The 23651-nt window shown below is 48.5% G+C and overlaps 1 protein-coding gene across 1 annotated transcript in view; it reads right to left on the bottom strand.

The window, feature by feature from the left end:
- CAMK2B (calcium/calmodulin dependent protein kinase II beta) overlaps nucleotides 1-22475 on the bottom strand; it is a gene marked incomplete at its 5' end in the record, with an annotated part of 94582 nt that extends 72107 nt beyond the window's left edge. The window contains 1 exon segment of the mRNA XM_084246718.1: nucleotides 22411-22475. Coding sequence (XP_084102844.1) covers nucleotides 22411-22475 — 65 coding nt within the window.
- Between the last annotated feature and the right edge of the window lie 1176 nt (nucleotides 22476-23651).

The following is a 23651-nucleotide window of genomic DNA, read 5'->3' as shown; positions in this document are numbered from 1 at the left end:
TGCGTGCAAGCCCACCTGGGGACCCTGCCCAGACACAAGGATGGCAGTGCTGCCCTGGTCCTGGGGGTACATCTCAGACAGAGAGATGAGGTTCTGCTCCCCTCAGGAACCCTCTGAACAGGTGCTGGGTCTGTCACTGGTACCCCTCTGCTAAGCACACAGACTACAAAGCCCAGGACCAGAGCTCCTGTGTCCTGTCATCCCCGCAGAGCTGACCAGTGAGTGGCTCCTTGACTGGATGTGCCAGAAACATAAATTCATTTTCTTTACATTTCTGACAATGCTGAGCAGATGGCAACTGAAGTGAGTGGAGTGGGCTGTTTCCTGATCAAATAAGGCTCACATCAAAATACGCAGTCTGCCCCAACAAGATTTAGATGTAAATAACTGCACAGAGTAACCCCTTTACACTTTCACATAAAGTAATCATATCGGGTTTGTATAGGTTTTTTTCTTCTATGTCAACAGTCCCATACAGTGACTGAGAACAGCCAGGCTGTGACACAAGTCCATGACACCATGTCTGACTTAAACTGCATGGGCCTCATGCTCACATTGTCATCCCAAATACTGTCCAAACCCACTCCCCTCCCTGCAGCAGCCAGCATCCTCTGATCCCCATCACCAGGCTACAGACATCCTTGAGAAGTTCCCTGGAGGACTCAAAGCAGCAAAGTCAATGAAAATAAGGTATAGGGGTCACCAGCCAAGGGGAAAGAATGGGGTCTGAAAGGTGTGCGACACTAGGATTATTTAAAGGTGCAGTTACTGGTTGGGATGATGAAAGAGTTCTTGAAATGGATAGTGGTAATAGTTATACAAGACTGTGAATAGACTTACCTTTTCCTACTGAATCATACTCTTAAAATGATTAAAATGATTAATTTTATGTTACACATACATATTTTACCACAATTTTTAAAAATGCAAAGGATGGAGAAAGAGATACGTGTCAGTACTAATCAAAACAAAGTTTAAGTACATTAATTTCAGACAGAAAAGACATCAAAGGCGGGAATGTTGTCAGAGATCAAAAGGGCATCACGTAATGATAAGGGCATCACGTAACAATCCTTAGTATCTATGCATCTGCCAATAGAGCAGCGAACTACATGAGGCAAAAACTGATCAAGCTGCAAGGAAAATTAAATGAGTCTGCTGTCTTAGCAGGATACTTCAACACCCCTCTCTCAGAAATGGACAAATCTAGCAGAGAGAAAAGCAGCAAGGACACAACTGACAGACAGTAGTGTTGAGTCCAGTTGTGTCATAGTATACAATCAACACCTAGAGCCTACTTCATCCAACAACAACAAAGCCCACATGGAACATTTGCCAAGACAGACCACATTCTGGGCTATCAAGTACACCTTCATAAATTTAAAAGAACAGAAGTGGTACAAAGTGTGCTCTCAGACCACACTGGAATTAAACTGGAAACAAAAATGAAAACAGTAGCTGGAAAACCCCAATATGGAGATTAAACACCACACTTCGAAATAACACATGGGTTAAAGAAGAAGTCTCAAGTTCAAGACTGGTTCAATAGTGAAAAATCAAGCAATGCAATCAATCGATCACATCAACTGATGTAAAGGAAAATCAACTGATAACCTCAACAGATGCAGAAAAAACATTTCATAAAATCCAACACCCATTCATAATAAGAACTCTCGGGAGACTAGGGGAAGATTTCTCAACTTGATAAAGAGCATTGCATTAGGATGCTCCAGCTGCCATAACAAAATGCCACAGACCAGGCAGCTGAAACAACAGAAATTTATTTTCTCACAATTCTGGAGGCTAGAAGGTCAAGGTCAGGAAAGAGTGATTTCTGGCTTGTAGGTGGCACTACCTTGCTGTATGCTGCTCCCATGGACTTTCCTCAGTGGTTGCACATGGAAAGAGGGAGTGAGTGAGCTCCCTGGTATGTCTTCCTATAAGGACACTAATTCCATCAGATCAGGGTCCTACCCTATGACCTTATTTAACATTAATCACCTCCTAAAGATCCTATCTCACATTGGGGGTTTAGGGCTTCAACCTATGAATTTGTTTGGGGTGGGAGGAGAGGCACAATTCTGTCCATTGCAAGCATCTGTCAAAAAGCCCTATAATTAACATCACATTTAATGGTAATAATGTAGATGCAGTTCTTCTAAGATCAGGAACAAGGTAAGGATTTCCCCCTCTCAACCTTTCTTTTAGACATTCCTACTAGAAGTCCTAGTTAATGTAACGAAGAAATGAAAAGGTAATAAAAGGGACACAGCTTGGGAAGGAAAAAATAAAACTGCTTTTGTTTACAGATGACCTGATCCTCTATATAGATCATCTGAAGGAATCAACAAAGTAACTATAATAAGCAATGAGAGCAAGGTTGTTGGATCTAAGAGCAATACACAAAAGTCAATCACTTTCCTATATAATAACAACAAACAAGCGGAATCTACAATAAAATACAATACCACTTTACATTAGCACTAAAAAATGAAAGAAGTGGGCATAAATGTAACAAAATACAGATAATATATACATGAGAAAAACTATAAAATTATGATGTAATAAATCAAAGAATTAAATAAATGGATATTCCATGTTCATGGAAAGGAAGACTCAGTATTATCAGGATGTCAGTTGTTCCCAACTCGATCTATAGATTCAATGTAATCCTAACCAACATTCCAGCAAGTAATTTTATGGATCTCAACAAACTGTTTCTAAAGTTTATATGGAGAAGCAAAAGGCCCAGGAAAGTCAATGTAACACAGAAGGACAAGAGCGAAGTTGGAGGACTGACTCTACCTCATTTCAAGACTTACTATCAAGCTACAGTAACCAAGACCGAGTGGTCTGATGAAAGAATAGACAATAGATCAATAGAGCAGAATGGAGTGAGTCAGAAAGAAGCCCACACGAATACTGTCAACTGATTTTTGACAAAGGAGTAAAAGCAATTCTGTAGAGGAAAGATAGTCTTTTTGACAAATGGTGCTTGCTATGGACTGAATTTCTGTGTGCCCCCAAAATTCATATGTTGAAATTCTAAACCTGAGCTTATGGTAATAGGAGTTAGGGCTGCTGGAGTGATTAGGTCTAATGTCCCTAAAAAAAGAGTCCCCAAGAGGGCCACACCCCTTCCACCTGTGTCAAGGACATGCAAGGCCACAGGGAAAGCCAGCCTGTGGGCTCTTTTCATTGAATCCATCAGACCAATGATCTTATACATCTGTCTTCAGAACATGGGAAACAAATGTTTGTCGTTTATAAGCTGCCCAATTTATAGGAGTTCTGCTTTAGCAGCCTCAACAGACTAAGACTGTATTAGAACTACGGACATGCAGATACCAAAAAAATAGATAGACACAGATTTTACACCTTTTACAAAAGTCAACTCAAAATGGACCATAGACCTGAATGTGAAACACAAAACAATAAAAACTTCCCGAAGATAACATGGGGAATAAACAATTGATAAGCTAGGCCTTATTATGATAAAAACTGCTACATGAGGGCCTCCCCAGTGGCGCAGTGGTTGAGCGCTGGGCTGCGAAGCTGCCAGCAGCCTCTGCAGGGCTGGTTTGATCCCCTGCTGCCGGGGAGGGTCCCACATGGCATGCAGACCTCTCCTGCCACCCGCTGCTCCCCTCAGCAGTGTACTTCGGTCCTTCTGCCTGCTCTGCTCCCGGCTCTGACTCTGGTGAATTCTCTCACCCTCCCACGCTTCTGACTGTACCCAGTGCTTGTATAGGTAAATAAATAAATCTTTAAAAAAAAAAACTGCTACATGAAAGATAGGTTAAGAGAAAGAGAAGATATGTTACAGAATAAGAGAGTATATTTGCAAAATACACATCGAATAAATAACTGCTGCCCAAAATACACAAATAACCCTTAGAATGCAGTACTCTGAAAAGAAACAACCCAACTGAAAATAGGCAAAAGATATGAACAGACATCTCACCAAGGAATATATACAGATGGCCATTAAGCAGACGTAAAGATGCACCACATCTTACGTCAAGTAAATTTGTACAGTAAGATATCATTACACACCCATTAGAATGCTCACAATCTGGAACACTGACGACGCCCAATGCAGGTAGAGATAGGGAACAACAGAAAATTCATTCATTGCCAAGTGAGAATGCAAAATGGCACAGTCCCATTTTGGAAGCCAGTTTCTCAGTTTCTAATAAAATTAGACATGATCCAACAAGCATGCTCCTAGGTATTCCATCCAAAGAAGTTGAAAACTTATATTCTAAATACTAAAGCCTGCACACGGATGTTTATAGCAGCTTTACTCATAACTGCCAAAACCTGAGAGCAACCAAGATGTCATCCAGCAGATGAATGGATAAACAAACTGGCACACCCAGCAGAAAGGCCTAGAGATAATCGGACACAAGGTGCCTGCCCCTCCCCAACGCCACGTCTCTTCCCCCAAATCAGGAGCAGCTTGCCAGTCTTGGAGACAGCCCATAGTGGCCTCAGCAGAAGTCAGAGAGGGGTTAGTGAGGGTATAACTGCCCAACTTGGCCCATGGTGGGGGGGAGGTGACGGGGGTGGGGGTGGGGGTGGACCACAAAGGAGCAGGAGGAAGGGTATGAGCAGGCTCAGCCCCCTGCAGCTGGGACAGCTGGAGAAGGCGGCTCCCACATCTCTGGGATTCCTCTCCCGCCCACACAGAGAGGCCCTCAGCCTGTCAGGACTGTAGGAGAGTTGAGCCCAGCCCCTGGCCAAGGTGGCCTCATTAGCCAACAAACCGCTTAGAAAACCATCCATAAGCCTGAAGCTCGAATGAACTCAGGGACAAGGGAGCACTGGCAAGGCTTTCACTTGTATTCTTTATGTTTGCACAAGTTTCAAGCATTTCCATTTCTTTGTCTGTGAACTGCCTGCTTACATTCCTCACCCACATTTCAGTTGGATTTTTGCAATCAACCTTTTGCCACATGCATCCCAAATCCATGACCAGCTCCTGTGGCACTGCCTGCAAGGAGCACACATTTTTGTGCTGTTCCCTAAAATAAATTTGGACACTTCAAGGACAGCGCCGGTGTCTGCTCCTCTTTGTCCCTAGAACCCAGACCACACAGGATCTTAGCTCATCCCTGAAAGCTGGCGATTCGCTGGGAGCCAGCACAGCAGTGACAACGTGGAACAGCTCTGGCCTCCAGCACAGCTGTTGCAGGGTGGGAGGCCCAAAAGAATCCAGCAAGGGCACCAAGGGGATTGATGCAGGTGGCCAGTCAGGCTTCCTTCTTCAACCCAGAGAACTGCCCCCAGCACTGCCTGTCTCAAAAGTAAGCGCTTCCACAAATGTGGGTTCCTGGGCATCACCTCTGTGTGGGCACTGTCCCACAGGAGCAGCCACCCCAATGCCCACAAAAGGAGGGCCTCACTGCGCGGGGGAGGGAGGCGGTGGCTAAGTTCTTCCTAAAGCCAAAGATTCTGATGAGCGGCACACACCTGCTCAGCTGGGATCTGATCAGTCCACTGCCCACCTCGGGCTAAAGTCACTTACTCCTGGCCTGGGGACACTACTGTCACTACCAGGTCACTGTTTCCTCAAGATGGTCTCCTAGAACCTGAGATCAGGGTGCCTATGAGCAGGGGGTCCCTGCTCCTTATTATGGCCATCCTCCCTGCAGGCTCAGGGAGCCCTTGGAGGGTGACTGCACCCCAGCACTGTCTCTCCATCTCTGGGATGGACACAGCCCAGCTACTGGGGTGATTGGAAAACAGTCCACATATCAGCTATATTAGTGCGACTGTGGAAGGATACAAAAGGCAGAAACAGGCCAGAAAGGTGGCTGGATCCACAAACACAACCACAGCAGTGCTCCCCATAAAGCACTGAACAGGACTTTCTTCCCAGCCCAGCCTGTGAGCGGGCGCCCCGCAGAGTGACCTTCAAAGGCAGCTCTTCAAAGTCGCAGCTGCCCCACTAGTTGCAGGGCTGGGCAGTCACCACAGGGACCAGAACTGAATCAAACCCCCAGTGGGCCTGAAATTACTGCCAAGACCATAGCAGCTCAGAAAATAAGCAGGACTAGATGTCAGGAGGGGCAACAACCACTGGAATGTTCCAGCAGCCCCAGAAGGAGGCAGGAATATCTCAGTTGGACTGGGCATTGCACCACCTGGCAATCCACACAGACACTCTCTACTGCATGCTGCTGAGACCACAGGGATATGGAAGTTACAACAGTGGACTTTGCGTTCCTTCAATCTATTCCTCCTGCAAGGTGTGTACCAATGAAAGTGCTGGGAGTTGCTCTGTTTCACGTTTCAGCTCAATCTGACATCACCTCTCTTAAAGTTTTATTCCTAAGGAATGCAAAAGGCTTGTGGAAGCTTTAAAATATCCACATGATCGCCCTACAGATACCTGAGCATCTGACCAGTGAACTGTGTAACAAGTCGTGGAAAAGAAAAGAAGTAGGGTTTCCACAGAACCAACCCATGGAGCCAGAATGGACCCCAGGAAGTCCTTTGACCCATCGGCCCCAGATTATAGAGGAGAAAGCTGAAACCAGCGAGGTTACACAGCACAGGCCATGCTGTGAGTGCTGAGAAGTTGTAGGAAGAGACCATGTGGCATGTCCTGGAAAATGTCCTCTGCACGCACATTGAGAGCAGCGCTATTCATGATGGCCAAGAGGCAGAAGCAGCGAAGTATCTGCCGACGGATGACTGGAGAAGCACAGAGGCATCCCACCACACAATGGAATAGCAATCAGTCTTGGAAGGAAGAAAATTCCAACACATGCTACAACAGAGATGAGCTCTGAGGACATTATGCTACGTGAAGTAAACCCATCACAAGAAGACAATCACCGTGCAATTCTACTTACGTGAGATACGGCGATTAGCCAAGTTCATAGAAACAAAAGTAGGGCATGGGGTCAGGATTGGGAGGGTAGGATGGGAAGTCAGTGTTCAACAGTGACAGAGTTTCAGTTTGGGAAGATGAGAAGGTTCTGGAGGTGGACGGTGGTGATCGCTGCACAGCAATGTGAAATGTGACTAGTGCCACTGAATGTACACTGAGAAGTGGCTTAAATGGTAGAGGTTATGTATATTTTTACCACAATAGAAAAGCAATGTCCTGGCAGGGTAGGCAGCCATATCTCTGAAAAACATGAAAGAAACTGGTGCTGCAATGCAGTCTGTAATTCTGGTCTTTAAGAAGAGCCCCTTTAAGTGAGCTCTTATACCACGTGACAAGTCAAACTTAACTTCTACTGACAAACAAGAAAAATTTAGAGAAAAAAAATCCACAAAACCCAAACAGAAAGGCGTGAAGTAAAGCGCTGAGCTGCTTCAATGGGCTCAGCAAACCAGGGCATTGGCAGGTGCTACTCTAGGCTCAGCCCTAAGGAGAGTCCATCTACTGGATACCCATCTGCCCACTCTCCTGGCCTGGCCACCTGGAGGCTCCCTCCTAGGTCTGGACACAGAAAAGTGGCCAGTCCATGGGATCAACTACCCTGGTCATCCACCCCTGAAGTGCTGAGCTGTGTCATCCTGAATGATCACCCCTGGCCCCTCCTCGCAGCCCTAGCCTCCCCACCCAAGCCCCACTGGAGACATACTGCAGCCACCGGAGGCCGTCAGACATGGCATGAGACATCAGGGAGGGTGGTGAGATGGCTCTGCCATGCATGCCCTGGATGGGAAGGCAGCCATGTGGCCAGCTCCCTGCTGACCATCATCATGAGGGACTCAGGCTCTAAGAAGTAACCCTGACCCTGCCCAAGGCCACCACCGGGTACACTAACCAGAGGCTGTCCCTCACCCACTGGGAAGGACCCCCCTCACTGCCCTGGCTGCATGGACGTCACTGAGCCCAGGTCCCAGGGTCTGCTCAAGACTGGCCCTGGCAGCCCCACAAACATGTAGACTGAGCAAAACCTCTGCCAAGTCACAAGCTTTGGGACCAAGCATCCCAGCTGACACTGCATGGCAGAGCCTAGAGCTCATAAAGGGGATTGACAGACTGTGCACCCAGTAGGGACCAAGGCTGAAGACCCCACACACCCAAGATGTGACAGCTCCCTTTCCAGGGGATCCCTAAGGATGGGGAGGTAGGAGAACGTGTGACAGTCAAGTCAGCATCAAGAGCGATCCTTAAGTGAGAGGAGGAAAGAGAGGAGGGAAGAGGCGGGGAGGGAAAAGAAAGGAAATGTGGGGGGAGGGGTAAATCCAACTGACAGGGCCCAATCAGCTGAGTGGACCACACCAGGAAGAGCCTGGAAGCAAAAGCAAGGAAAATAAATGTCTAAGCCTGAAGTGGAAAAAGGAGAGGGATTAACACCCCTCCCACGAGACAGGCTGTCTGGGCAGCCTGCCACTCCGGCAATTGGTCAAGATGAGCATTTGTTCTTGTCGATCAGAAAATAAAAATATAAGTCTAAAAATTCACGCAGGCTGTAGAGGAATTGTGAAAAGCACTGCCTTTTGGGGCAACCACAGTCTGTGGCCCAGAAGTCGCACCACAGGGGAAGTGCCACTGCTGACCCAGACTTGAGGGACAGAGTAGAGATGGACGGGACTCTGAGGCCCACTCTCCACTGTGATGCCACAGACTCTGAGTGCCAGCCTCAGCCCAAAGGCTAACATTAGGGGCAGAGTTGGGAATTAGGATGCCTGCCTGCTCTCTGAAAGCAGAAGTCTAAAAGCAACATATCACAGAGATGTCCTGCCCCACATGAGTCTCCAGCCCCTCATCCAAGCCTGCAGCCCTGCTCCTGAGAGGCTCACAGTTTCCTAAACCTTCCCTGGCTGGCAGGGGTCACAGCCCAGCTCAGAGGGTCCCCTGAGAGACAGGGGGAGGTAGAGAGACTTGGAACCCTGGAGAAGGGGCAGAGGAAAAAAGGAGGGAAGAAGAGGAGTCTGTTGGAGAGGACGACAGAAAGAAGGGGGGAGACTCCTGATGCAGAGGGGAGAGCAGTAGCCAGATAAGAGCAGAGCTAGGGGTCTGGGCTCCCCTACTACCCCCACTCCAGCCCTTCCTGGCACTGGCATCCTGCTGATAGCATGTCCTTCTCCACTGCCCATGCCTGTCACCACACCCCCTGGGATCCACCATTTCTGCTCCCAGGGAATCCTGGAGCACCTTGGTCCCACCCATCAGAGCCAGAAAAGAAGACCTTGCCTTTGTGAAGATGATTCTTGCAGAAGTGTTCCAGGCTGCCATCTGGATCCAGGGCAGCCTCTTGTTCCCCACCACGCTGCTGTGTCCACTCTGAGATTGCTCTGGGCCCAGCACCAGTCTGAGCCAAGGAACCAGAAAAATTATAATTTGGGGGAGTAAGGTGGGCTCAGCTGGCAGAAGTCTGCACAGTCACCCTCCAGCCCTGTCATCCTCCACTGCCTGACCCTTGCCAGCCTCTGAAAGCCTGACACTACCCTCCAACTCCCAAGTCAAAGACGCTTCTGGGCATGGTAGCTATCCAGTGTGGGACAGAGCGGACGTTGGGCCAAGGGACACAGGAGACATTCATTGAGGTTTGCCATGGCATTTTGGGCACTGTCTTCAGCACCAGCAGTCAACATTGTGGTGACAAGCCTGCTTTCTCTGCGTTCAGGGTCTGTGAAGACACGTGAAGTGGACTCTGGCTCTGGAAGTGTCTGGCCAAAGCTACACTTCTGGGTCCCGCAGACGAGGGAGGCCAGGCCGCTGGAAGCCCAGCAGTCAGTGCTCGAACTGCTGAGCTCACTTCCCAGCAAATGGATGCTACAGCTTTTTTCCTACATAGATTTTACTTATTTTAAAACATCTTTATTGAGATATAATTCACACACCAAACAATTCACCCATTTCAAGTGTATAATTTGGTGGTTCTTAGTAGATTCACAATCATAAAGTTATTGCCACAATCTAACTTGACAACATTTTCATCACCCTCCAAACATGATTCTACATATTAGCAGTCACTCCCCATGCCCTCTCCCCACTGAACCCTAGAATCTACTCTCTCTACAGAGGAGCCAGTTCTGGATTCTTCATATGAATAGAATCATACACCCTGGGGCCGTGGTCTGACTTATTTCACTGAGCATGATGTTTTCCATATTCATCTATGTGATAGCAGGTGTCAGCACTGATTAGCACTTCATTTCTTTTTATGACTGAATAATACTCCATTGAACAATACAACACATTTTCTTTACTCATTCATCAGTTGATGGACGTTTAGGTTGTTTCTACTTTTTGGCTATTATGAATAAAGCTCCTATAAAAAAGATTTTGTGTGGACATGTTTTTATTTCTCTTGGGTACATATCTAGGAATGGGATATTCTGAAGAACTGCCAAACTGATGTCCATGATTAACGGTACCATGATTAACGGCAATATGTAAGGATTCCAGCTTCACATCCTCACTGGCACTTGTTATTGTCTGGTTTTTTTCAGTCTAACCATCCTAATGGGAACGAAGTGGCTTTGATCTGCATTTCACTAATGACCAGTGATGCCATTTATATACTTTCTTCAGAAAAACATCTATTTGGGTCCTTTGCCCATTTGTTGATTTGGTCATTTGTCTCTTTACTATCAGGTAGTAAATTGGTAAATTATTCTAAATAAAATTACCTATCAGATATATGATTTGCAAATACTTTCTCCCATTCCGTGGGTTGTCCTTTCACTTCCCTGACTGGAAGCACACATTTTAATGTTGATGAAGGTAAATTTATGAATTTTTCTTTTGTTGCTTGTACTTCTGATGTTGTATCTAAGAAACCACTGCCTGACCCAAAGTCGCAAAGATTTGCCCCCATATTTTCTTCTAAGAATTTTATTGTTTTAGCATCTACAGTTGGCTACTTTGATCTACTTTGAAATAATTTTTGTATCTGGTGTTAGGTAAGGCTCTAACTTCTTTTTTCTTTTTTTTTCACATGAATATGCAAAAAGTGTCCATTCATTGAGTGGACTATTATTCTTTCCCCATTGAGCTTCCTTGTCATTCTAGCTAAAAAATCACTCAACATAAATGTATGGATTTACTCTAGGCCCTCAACCCCATTCCACTGATCTATTTGTTTACCTTTATGCTAGTACCCCTACTGCCTTGATTTCTGTAGCTGCGTAGGTAGTGTTAAAATCAGGAAATAGAGTATGAGTCTTCAAACTTTATTCTTCTTTTCCAAGATTGCTTTGGCTATTCTAGGTCCCTGGCATATCCATGTGAATTTTAGAATCAGTTTGTCAATTACTTTTTAAAGGCAGCTGGTATTTTGATAGGTGTTAAATAGATTATGTAGGTCAATTTGGAGTATACTACCATCTTAACAATACTGAGTCTTCCAATCCACAGACATGAGATATAATTCCATTTATTTAGTTCTTTAATTTCTCTCAATAGTAGTTTGTAGTTTTCAATTACAATTCTTGTATAACTTTTGTTAACTTAATTACTAAGTATTTTATTATTTTTAATCTATTATGAATGGAATTGGTTTTTCTAATCTTATTTTGAGATTGGACACGGCTAGTGTAATAAAACAATGAGTTTCTGTATCTTGACCTTGTATTTTGAAACTGCTGAATTCATTTTTTAGTTCTAATAGCTTTCTAGTGAATTGCTATTAGATTCTATATACAAGATCATGTCAACTGCAAATAGAGATATTTTCCTTTCCGATCTGAAGTATTTTATTTCTTTTTCTTGCTAAATGCACTGGTTATAACCTCCTGTACCATAATGAATAGAAGTGGAGTGCAGAAACCTTGGCATGTTCCTATTCTTTTTTTTTATTATTTATTTTTTTTTAGAGGCATGTTTTTATTTATTTATTTGTTTGTTTGTTTGTTTGTTTTGTTTATACATGCACTGGGTACAGTCAGAAGCGCGGGAGGGTGAGAGAATTCACCAGAGCCAGAGCGGAGAGCAGAGCAGGCAGAAGGACCGAAGTACACTGCTGAGGGGAGCAGCGGGCAGCAGGAGAGGTCTGCCTGCCATGTGGGACCCTCCTCCGGTGGCCGGGGAGCAGCCGGGGATCGAACTGATGCCGCAGAGGCCGCGGGCAGCTTCACAACCCAGCGCTCAACCTCTGCGCCACCGGGGAGGCCCCAAGCATGTTCCTATTCTTAAAGAGAAAGCATTTAGGGCCTCCTCTGGTGGCGCAGTGGTTGAGTGCTGGGCTGTAGGGCTTCCCGCAGCCTCTGCAGCACTGGTTCAATTCTGGCCACAGGCAAGGGTCCCATATGGCGTGACAGACCTCTCCTGCTGTGCCCTCTGCTCCCCTCAGCAGTGTATTTTGTCAGTCTGCCTGTTCTGTTCCCCGCTCTGGCTCTGGTGAATTCTCTCACCCTCCCATGCTTCTGACTGTACCCAGTGCTTGTATAAATAAATAAATAAATCTTAAAAAAAAGAGAGAGAGAAAGCATTCAGTTGTTTGCCATTAACATTAGCTACCACTGACTATGTTAACATTCTCAAGTTGGGTAAGTTCCCATCTAGTACTGGTCTGTTGAGTGGTTTGTTTGTTTGTTTGTTTTTTTAAATCAGGAAAAAGCACTAGCTTTTGTCAAGTCTATTTTTTTAATAGATTTATTTATTTATTTATTTATTTATTTATTTATTTATTTATTTATACAAGCACTGGGTACAGTCAGAAGCGCAGGAGGGTGAGAGAATTCAACAGAGCCAGAGCGGAGAGCAGAACAGGCAGACTGACGAAATACACTGGGAGCAGCGGGCAGCAGGAGAGGTCTGCATGCCATGTGGGACCCTCGCCCGGTGGCTGGGGATCGAACTGGCGCTGCAGAGGCTGCGGGCAGCTTTGCAATCCAGCGCTCAACTGCTGCGCCACCGGGGAGGCCCTATCAAGTCTTTTTTCTGACTCTATTAAGATGATGTTTATTCTATTAAGATGGTGTATCCACTGGTTGGTTTTTGCATGTTAAAACAACCTGTTGTTCTGGGATAAATCTTAACGTGTTCATGGTGTATAACCTTTTCTATATACTACCAGATTTGTTTGGCTAGAATTTTGTTAAGGATATTGCAATATTCATAAGGGATACTAGTCTGTAATTTTCTTTCTTGTGATGTTTTTTGGTATCAAGGTAAAACTGGATTCATAGAATGAATCAGAAAGAATTCCTTTTTTTTGTTTTTTGGAAGAGTTTGTAAGAACTGATATTAATTCTCCTTTAAATGTTTGATAGGGCCTCCCCGGTGGTGCAGCAGTTGAACGCTGGGTTGTGAAGCTGCCCACAGCCTCTGCAGCACTGGTTCAATCCCCAGCCACCATTGAGGGTCCCACATGGTGCGACAGACCTCTCCTGCCACGCCCGCTGCTCCCTTCAGCAGTGTATTTCGTCATTCTGCCTGTTCTGTTCCCCACTCTGGCTCTGGTGAATTCTTTCACCCTCCTGCTATTCTGTCTGTACCCTGTGCTTGTATAAATAAATAAATAAATAAATAAATAAATAAATAAATGTTTGATAAAGTTTTCCAGTGATGAGGTTATATGGGCCTGGGCTTTTCTTCATGGGAAATTTTTTAATTTTTAACATTTTAATTGCTATAGGTCTATTCCCGTTTTCTATTTCTTCTTAAGTCAGTTTTAGTAGTTTGTGTCTTTCTAAGAATTTTTCCATTTCATTTCATTTTCATTCCACTGTTGGTGCAAAATTGTTCACAGAATTCCCTGTCATCCATCTGTTTTGTAGGGTCAGTTGCGACATTCCCTCTTTTGTTCCCGATTTTTTTTTTTAAAAAGATTTATTTATTTATTTATTTATTCATACAAACAAGGTATAGTCAGAAGCGCAGGAGGGTGAGAGAATTCACCAGAGCCAGAGCGGGGAGCAGAGCAGGCAGAAGGACTGAAGTACACTGCTGAGGGGAGCAGTGGGCGGCAGGAGAGGTCTGCGCGCCAAGCGGGACCCTCCTCCGAGTGGCCGGGGAGCAGCCGGGGATCAAACCAGCGCTGCGTAGGCTGCGGGCAGCTTCAGAACCCAGCGCTCAACCGCTGCGCCACCGGGGAGGCCCCTTTTGTTCCCGATTTTAGCAAGTGGAAGTTTCTCACCCCATCTTGGCCTGATCACCCTTTTTGTAATTGCAATCCTCCTCCTAACTAACACTCCTGAGATTCCCTAACTACTTTCAGGGCAGAGATATTAATTCTACCCTATCATATACTCTGTTTAGTATTTCTGCTTATTACCTGCCTCCCCTACCAGTACAAACACCATGAGAACAGCTCCCTTCACTTGGTTCATTGCTATATGCCAAGCACCTGAAAAATGCCTGCCAAACAGTAAATGTGCAGGTGGACTTGCTGAATAAATGAATGATCCAAGAAAGAGCAAAAGAAGAGAGAAAAAATGTACACACATCAAAAATAATAATAATAATAATAATGACAGGAACGGTCTTGAGATTTCAGACCTATGCTGTCCAATTTAGTGACCACTACTTACAGGTAGCCATAGGAACCTGAAATGTGACTACTCCAAACTGAAATATGCCACAAATGTAAAATACACAGCAACAAAATATTTTTAATGCAAAATAATTTTGTATTAAGTGTTGAAATAATATTTTTGATATACTGGGTTCAATATATATATATAACTGCAGCTCCTTTCAACTTTTTTTATAAGCACCAGAAACAATTTAACTACACATGTAAAACTTGTGGCTCACGTTTGCAGCTCAACGTGTACTTCTTCTGGACAGCACAGCTCCAGACTTGGATGGGGTGGGGGTAATGTCATTGAATGTACAGAAAAACATAGGCAACTTCCAAATGCATGGTCAGATGAGACTCTTACAGAGCCAAGGGAGTGAGGGTGGTATATGCCTGGCCTTGAAAACAGAGGCCCCTCTAGGATCTGTATCTGCACTGCCTACTGGAACCACCACTGAGCACCCCCACTTTGTGTCCTATCTGTTGAATAGGTCTAGGATGGGGTCTCCAATATGCATCTGTGGGTGGGAATCACTGCCCTGATCACCTACTTCAGCAGGTGCTGCTCGTAACTAGGTGGGTCCTATTCTACCCAGAATCCCCTAACAAACAGGCTGGACAAAGTCAATGACTTTGAGAACAAGGCTGTACCTCAACACGCAACAACAGAAGCCACGTAAGGGACTTTATTGAGAGCTGGGCAGATGCTGCAAACCTCCTGGCACCAAGCTCCACTATGGCAAGTACTTAAGTGATGCCAACACGGAGGTTGTACTCTGCCTGGTGACAAGACGGGAAGCCACTCAGGCTGGCTGTTCAAGGGCTCCTTTACACTTCAGGGCCCTGACTTCCCAGAACCTGGACCATCTACTAAAATTCTGCTTAATGTGAATCTGTGTTTTTAAAACCACACATATATGTGTAGTACATATAGACGCATGTATGCATGTGCAGACACAGGCCTAAGCCACCCAGCTCCTCCCACCTCCACTGCGTGCACAGGGTAGTTGTGCCAACGTCCTGGCAAATCTGTCACTGAGCCACTCTGTTGGGCACCTACGTGTGCTGGACATGCTTTTGAATTCAGTATGGGCTGAGACAAAGAGGCAGGGGCTGCCCCTCAGCTCCTTGCTGGAAAAGGGCACCAACTTGAATGTGCTCAATGACATGGAAGATGTTATGCCAAAAGACATGATGCCTTTCATGCTACATCGTAATGGACATAGAATCTCCACCCCCTCCACTGGGTGCTCATGAAGTTGGGAAAGCAAGGAAGGTGGTTGTCAAATTAGGCCCTTATAAGCTGTGCTTTATATCTTCTTCATAAAAGTGTCCTAAATTTTTGCCCGCCTATTGCGAATCTATCTCGTAATTCAACAAAAGCCTGTATTTTAGGACCAAGTGTCCTCCAGGAGCTATAGGTTGGAAAGAGGTGGTGGCCGTCTAACTTAGGAGACAAAGGCCACCCACAAAATTGGCAGCTAGTAACACCATTTCTAACATAAAATGATTTTTCATCTAAATACATGCAGATTTTTATATGAATAAAATATAAGTTTCTATGTAATATGCCAATGTGATAATTTTTGGAAAACCAAGTTGATACATACTGCATTTTAATGTTTCTACACTAACAAAGTGACATGCAGCTTTGAAAGATGCCTTAAAATAATCAAATCATTCCATTTTTTGTGGGAGAAAAAGAGGGAATTAAACTTTTTGGAAAATATATGTGAAATCACCAGAAAGACCACATGTCTTATTTTGGACCAGGGAGGTGGCATCAGGGAACGGGAGGAGGGACGAGATGTTTCCAAGGAACAGACTCCATTTGGTCTTTCCTAGTAAAGCCCTTGTTAAATTCCAGAATGGCTCAATATGGACTCTCTAATGGAGCAAAATAAGGAAACCATCTCTGTTAGAATTTTTTTTAGGTAAAAGAAAGAAAAGAAAATCAGACATTGCACCTCTCTCCCCTAGGCTCTTTGGAGATTCCCCAAATTAAAAAAGGAGAAGAATACATTTATTATTAATTATTCCCCAAATTAAAAAAGGAATGTAATGCACTCATGGGTTCTCTTCTAAGGAGACCCCTGTGCCTAACCCTGGGCATCCTGCCCAAAACAAAGAGCCTTTGTTCATCCACAATTGTGTCCCCCAGATAATTCTGGGAGCCCCAATTTCAAACAGAGTGTCTTCTCATCATTCTATTATGCTTGTTAGAGAGCAAGTCTCCATTTTGGGCTTTAAAAATATGGCTACCACAATACATACACCTCTCTGCTTCTAAGAGAACTGGTAGGCACTTAGCTGTAAGAAAAGGCTTACTGGCATGGAAGCATCTTCATGAGAAAATGTTGGGAGCAAACAAACTGCAGAGTCACCTATATGATGAGTTCATCTGTGTTATGAAACCATATCTGTGTGTGACATGTATACCTATGTGTATACATACACCTATCTATCCCTAAAAATGATGTTCAAGTCATTTTTTTTTTCTGGAAAGAATTCTTTAATTTTTACCATAGTTTCAATAGGTCCTAACATGCCCCAGATCTGGTTAAGTCTCAAGGTTGGGCCATGGGTGGGCAGCCTTTTCTTGGGAAAGGACGTGGGAGAAGAGGATGTGGTGGGATAGCTAAAAAGGGTCCCAGTTTTATCTGACACCCCTCAACTCACAAAAGTCCAGAGTGGGTGAAAGAGCTCAGGGAGAGGCTTTTGGAGCTGGGAGGGCATCCTCCAGGCCTCTCCTCATCACTGCCTGCAGGGCTCCCATCACTGCAGAAATTTGTAAGTAAGGAGTGAGTCACATTTACACTCCATACTTGTACACTCATTTTCTTTACAAGATGATATTGTCTCCATATTTTGTTCAATTAATCAAATGAAATTTCAAGCAGAGTTGGTCCCAAATGGGGGGCACAGTGTTCGTTGTCATGGAATGACAGCAAAAGGAAACGATGTTTTTATAAAAAGGAGCATGGGGCAGTGCCACTGGGAAGCACAATGGCAGCCTGGGAGCAGCCTCCGAGGATAGGTGAGGCCCCAGAAAGCTGGGGTCAGAGGAGACCGCAAGAGGGCCATGAGTTAGTCCGTGGAATAACAAACATTTTATTTATTATGTGTGCTATAATAAACAGCATTTATTATAAAGTAGGGTCATGAGCTTCTGAGAGGAGGAGAAGGTGGAGTGCAGAGTCAAACCGCTTGGATTTAATCCTGGTCCCAGGGGGCGTTGGCCAGGGCATGGAGCGTCTCCGAGCCTCAGTCAGCTCCTCTCTAAACTGGGAATGATCACAATAGCATTCACGCGTTCATGGAATGAGCGCCATTTAACTGCTAGCGACTGTTACCAGAAGAGAAAGAGTGCAGGTAGCAAGCGCGAGATATATTCTTAGCTCTCGGCAAAGTAGGTTATGGTATAAAAATACCATTCAATAGTAACTAAACCAGCATCACCTTCATGTGCATCTTGCAGCAACCTCAACATGTGCAACTTCTTTTCCAAATACCCTACATTAAGGCATCAAGGCTCTGGCTCAGGGGACACATAGGGACCCATTAGTTCACTCACTTTTCCCCCAAATGTGCAGGAGTACACGCTTCGGCTAGGCATTGGAGGAGAGAGAGCCCCCAAACCCCATCTTTGTGTGTGTGTGTGTGGGGGTGCCCAGTGAGTCAAGTGCTGGGGGAAGCCAAAAGCCAGGGAGTGGGATGGGGAGGGGGCCAGAAATCTGGGAAGGCCTCACGGAGCAAGGGGGGTGGAGGGCAAAAGACGGGGATGGGGAGAGGAACTGTGTGTTCATGATGGGGAGAGAAGAGTACCCGCAAAGGCCCTAAGGCAGAAAGTGCCTCGTGTGCTTAAGGGTAGGAGAAGGCAAACAGAGTGATTTCTCTACCACTGAGTCCTCTCTTCCCTGGCAACCTGGCCTCAGAGCTCAGGAGACTCAAAAATCGATTTGTTTTGAATTTCCTGGGTTTATCTATTAACTACCTACTAGCATAACCACCTAGCAGACCATTTGCTAGTTGAGAGCATGCTGAGAAACCATCAAGAGGTTGATGGCAAATCCCCAGCAAGAGGACACACCCTAGAATGAGGGCCACCCTCCACAGACTGGGCTACATTGGATGGAGTCAAGGACACACCAAGGTCAGTCCTGGGCCTAGCCAAGGTTCAGGGGGAGCCAGAAGGGTAGGGGTGCCTGGACTGGAGATTAGGGCCTCCCTCGCTGCCTGGGTGCAGGCAAGTAGCAGACTCCCCATGTGCTGTGGTTCTGTCTATCAAATGGGGGTGGGGGGCCTTCCTTGACAATTCAAGTGAAATAAATCCCAAAGTTCGATGATGTGCTTCAGAGGTTGTCACAACAGGAGCCATAAGCCCCAGTGCCATCCTCAAGCATGGGGAGGGTTCAATGAACCCCCAAATTTATATCTAATATTTCTAGGGTGTGGCGTTTCTTTTAGGGAGAACATCTAAACTAAAGAAGACAATTTCCCAAAGTGGAAAACTCTTGAGCCTGAATACAAAATGCAAGACTTCCTCCTACCCAACAAACTCAAACATTCACAACCTGTCAGCTAAGCAAGGTAAGCGCAGGGGAGGGGCTGGTGGGAGACCCAGGACTGTAGGGGCACACCTAAAGAGACCCTCACAACTGTGCACCAGCAAACACACCGCAGGATCTGGGAGAGCCACCCAAATTCCATCAAGGGGGGACCTGCCCAAACATGATGGGTTCCCACTCCGAGTGCCACTCACCACGCAGCAGTTCAGTTAAAGGTCAAAATACCTACCACACATAGATGTCAGGAAGAGCACATTGAGAGAAAAGATAAGTTTCAGAATTTTTATGTAAAGTTGAAAGAAAACACACCAAAGAACACTATATATTAGTGGTGGATACTTACATCTGTATGTGAATGTACAGAGGAGAGGTGGGAAGCATAACTTCCAAGAGCAGGACAGCAATTGGAGGAAAAGGTTACTTAATATTTATTTGTAATGCTTTATTTCTTGTATTAAAAAAAAGAACTTAAAGACAAAATGACAAAAGAGTAACAGTTTTCAATTCTGGGTAGAAGACATACAAATTTTCGTGTCATAGTTTATCACAATTTTAAAAAGCTATCCAAAATGAAAAAACTAAAACTGGCCAGTCCATATCGGGCAAAGGCTTTGCCGGCCTGCTGTGTCTGTCTTGGAGCCCCTGGGCTCAAGCTAGCGTTCCACCCAGGACTTGGTCCACCAAGCTGGTGTCCTGGAGCCCTGAGCGCTGCCCTGGCAGTCCTGCCCAGCTAGGCAAGGAAGAGCAGTGCCCCAGAAAACAGCTCCTCCAGGCCCTTGGACCCCAATATCCAGGCCTCCACGGATGAGCATAGGTGGGGAGGGGGCGAGATAGAGAAGGGGACAGGTCAGGGAGGAGAGAGGCCTGTAACCATGTCACTTAGGCAGACTTGGGCCTGTGGCCCAGTCCTTCCCCGGGCAGGGAGCTCAGTGTCTCCTGACTGGTGCCAGGGGTTGCAGCTTTAAATAAACTTGGATGTGTGTACCTGGGACTGGGAAGCAACACCAACTGTGCCCAGAGCAGGCACTGTCAACAACTGGCCAACATGGCCACCTGGAACCCCAGTTCTGGGCATAGGCTGTGGCCTGAATGCCCAACCCTCTCTCTCACTCCTTGCCATGTTCATCCTTGCACCTGCTCGACCAACTCCCCACACAGGACACCCCAACGGAACTGTGACAGGCCCCTAAGCATCCCTCGTGAGCCAGGAGCCTTGGTGCTGGATTGAGCTAAAGCCCTCCTCCAAAAAAAGTCAGTTCAACCCATGGGGTTTGTTTCCCTTCTCCCCCAGGCCTGAGTTCCCCCCTCCATGTCCAGGCTCCACTCCTCACCCACTCACATGGAGGGCCCAGGCAAGATGCCCTGGCACAGTCATGTGGCTCAGGTCCTTAAAGACCAAAGGAAGAGCCCAGTGTCCACCAGGGTCTGCCGCCCCCTCTCAGCCTCCCAGAGGGCAACCCCAAAGACCTCCATTCTCTAGTGTGGAGGCGGCAGCTGGGATAACCAGTCGTTGCTGAAACCCAACACTTGGGGGAGGGCAGGTCACCCTGTTACTGCTGCCGGACTCAGGGGAGCTCACACAAAAGTGAAGGAGAGGGCATCAGCGTGAACTTCGGGTTGAGAAAATGGGGGTGGAGGAGACTGCTGTGAGGGTCCGTGTGATCTGGAGCACAAGCAGAAAAAACACAAGAAGGTCCCCGAGAGGAATGACCTTCCTTCCACTGCTGCCCTCTGCCTTGAAGAGCCACCTGCCTCCATGTGAGGACCCCGCAACCCATATCCCTCTTCCCTTCCTCACAGGAAAAGTCCCAGCCAGTCCCTGAAAGCTGCTCTAAGGCCTGTGTCCTGGGGGCTCTGGGACACACAGTGTGCAAGCTAGACTTTCATCGCACTACCACACTCTCCAAGCCCACCCGGCCTTGGGGCCAGGCACCCACCAGTCCCCACCAGAGGGAAAGGAGTTTCTGGGTCCTCAGGGCCCGGCCTTTGCCCTCACCAGAGCCATGGATTTCCTCCACCCCACCTGGTGCCTCACTCCCCAGGCCTGACCCAAATCCTCCTGCACCTGCAGGGAGAATCGGGAAATCAGCACACCCCCACACTCCTCCCAGCTCAGCACCCACAATTATCAATGATCAGCATCCCTCGCCAACACAAGGTATCACCACATACATTTTTTTTAGAAAGGGAAAAAAAGGATCTGCTGCTGAATGTGTAAGAGGAAACCTTGCCAGCACCCCCACCACAGGGATGGCAGGGGAGAGAGGGGGAGGGTGAGGTGTGGAGGAAGACAGGGATGGATGGAGGAGGATGAAAGAGGATGGGGCTCCCACCCGGCTGGCCCTGGTATTCAGGAGTTCAGAAGCCTGACCCCGGGGGGATGCCAGGTGAAGCCTTGACTCACAGAGCAGAGACCCCAGGCCAAAGAGGAGTCCTCCGTCCCCACCCCCACCCCACCCCACCCCACCCCAGGCAGTCTTGGTGGTCTCTGACCCCCAGGGGCAAAGCCAGATCTAGAGGCCCCACACCTCTCATGCTGGCAAGCAGAGTCCAGGAACCACCTGTTCCCTCCTGAGGACATACCTGAAAGCGCCTTACAAAGCCCCTCCCTGCTCCCCTTTCCTCAATAATTCTCCCACAGCCATCTACCTCGAAGACCATGCAATCAGATGCCCATCTGGCTCCCCCCACCACCTCCTCCTCGCAAACCCAAAGACCTGATCCAAGCTCCCTGATCAGAGTCTGAAGAGCTAAGGGCTCTCTCTCTTAGCTCTTCAGACTCTTCTTTCCAGAAGGATCTAGGGGGAAATTCTCCAGAACCCAGATCCTCGGGGGACCCACAGCAGTGGCTTTTCCCACGCGGTCCACAGCGCAGAGGGCAGCCCCCACGCGGAGCTCCGCGGAGATGGAGGCACCGCGCGGGTCTCACTGCCCACCCCCCGCCCTGCCGTTCGGGTGCGGGTGGAGACGGCTCGGCCGGCGCCGGGGACGACCCCCCGCAGGCAGGGCTGCCCCTCCCCCGCGCTCCAGGCCCCGCGCCGCCCCCGGGCGCCCCTCCTCTCTGACCTCCCGCCGCCAAATGCGTCACGTCTGCCGGGCGCTCCGGGGACACCTGCTGCCGCCCCTGCTGCGCGGAGCCCCGCACCCAGCGCCACGGCCGCCGGCCGGGCGACAGCACCGGGCAAAGCCCCAGGGCCTCGCGCTCCGAGGTCCCGCGACCCGGCCCGAGGCCCCGGGGTCGGGGTCGCGCAGGGCGGTGCGCTCCGGGCCCGGAGCCGGAGGAGCCGGGGGCGCGCGGGGCCGCACTGCGCCGGGGCGGGTGCGAGGAGCGCCCGGGTCTCCGGGGTCGGCGGCGCCCTCCGGGGTCCCCCGCCCGACCCCGCGCGCGCCGCTGTTCTTACTTGCCAATATCCTCGTAGAGCTGATACTCGTCGGTGAAGCGAGTGCAGGTCACTGTGGTGGCCATGGCGGCGGCGAGCGGGCTCGGCGTGCGCTCTGCTGCGCTCGGGCGGCGGCGGCTCCGGCTCCCGCTCGCGGGCACGGCGGAGACTCGGGCGCGGGCGCGGGCGACACCTCGGCTTGCGGCGCCAGGCGGGGGCCGGGCTGGGCTGCGCCGGGCGGCGAGCGCACGCGAGATCTGCTCGCTCCGTCCCCTCCTGGAGCGCGCCGCACACCTACGCGCGGGGAGGCGCGGGCGCCGCTGTCACCGCCACCGCCGCCGCCGCGCCCGCCCCGCCCGCGCCCCTGCACGCGCCCTGCACACGCACCCGAGCTCTGCACACGCTGCACCTGCTCCCGCTCTCGCACACGCTCCCTGCACACGCACCCGCGCCCGCTCCCGCGCTGTGCACTGGCACTCGCTCCCGGCTCGCGCACCTGCTCCCGCACACGCATCCACGTCCTGCATGCGCACTTGCTCCCTGCGCACGCACCGGCGCCCTGCACACACTGCTCCTGCACCCACTCGGGTCCCTGAGCCCTGCACACGCACACGCGTCAGTGCCCATGCGCCCCTGGCTGGCACAAGGGCACCGCTGGCCGCCCAGCCAGCTTTTCTACTCCCTGCTGGCGACCCCCTTGCACACACACACACACACACACACACACAGGGGACTGCACGCAATGAACGTCCTTCTTTCTGCCAAAGGCCCACCTGGTGATCCTAGACCGCAAGAGCAGACTCGGAGCTCAAGAAGTGGGGGTAGGTGGTGACAAAAAGTGCCACCCTCCACAGGACTCATTCCTCACACCACCAGGAGGAGATGCTACCAGCCAGTCCTGCCAGTTCACTGCTCCACCGCCGCCTGGTCCAGTTCCCCTTGGTAGAGCTGCAGGGGAGCCTCCCAGACCATGGGTGTACACTAAGAAGGCTGGTGCTGGGAGGTGAGAGGTGGGGGCTACCTGCTGGCCATGGCCCCAGCCCCTCCCTCATTGACACTCGGGTGTCTGGAATGAAGGTGCCAGGAACCAGAGTTTGGAGCTCAAGTTGAGGGGCTGTGAGCAGAACAGGGGTTTCTCCTCAGTGGTTCAGGGGTCCTGAGAGTTCACAAGTCCCCTTGGCCAGGCAGGGAAAGACATTCTCCCCACTCCCAGCTCCAGCCCAGCGCCTTCCCCTTCCCTGGCCTGGGAAAAGAGGGTCTCT

This window comes from Talpa europaea, assembly GCF_964194135.1.
Source record: "Talpa europaea genome assembly, chromosome: 11".
NCBI classification, from domain to species: domain Eukaryota; kingdom Metazoa; phylum Chordata; class Mammalia; order Eulipotyphla; family Talpidae; genus Talpa; species Talpa europaea.
The sequence above is the reverse complement of the archived record's forward strand: the minus strand, read 5'-3'. Positions and strand labels throughout refer to the sequence as shown.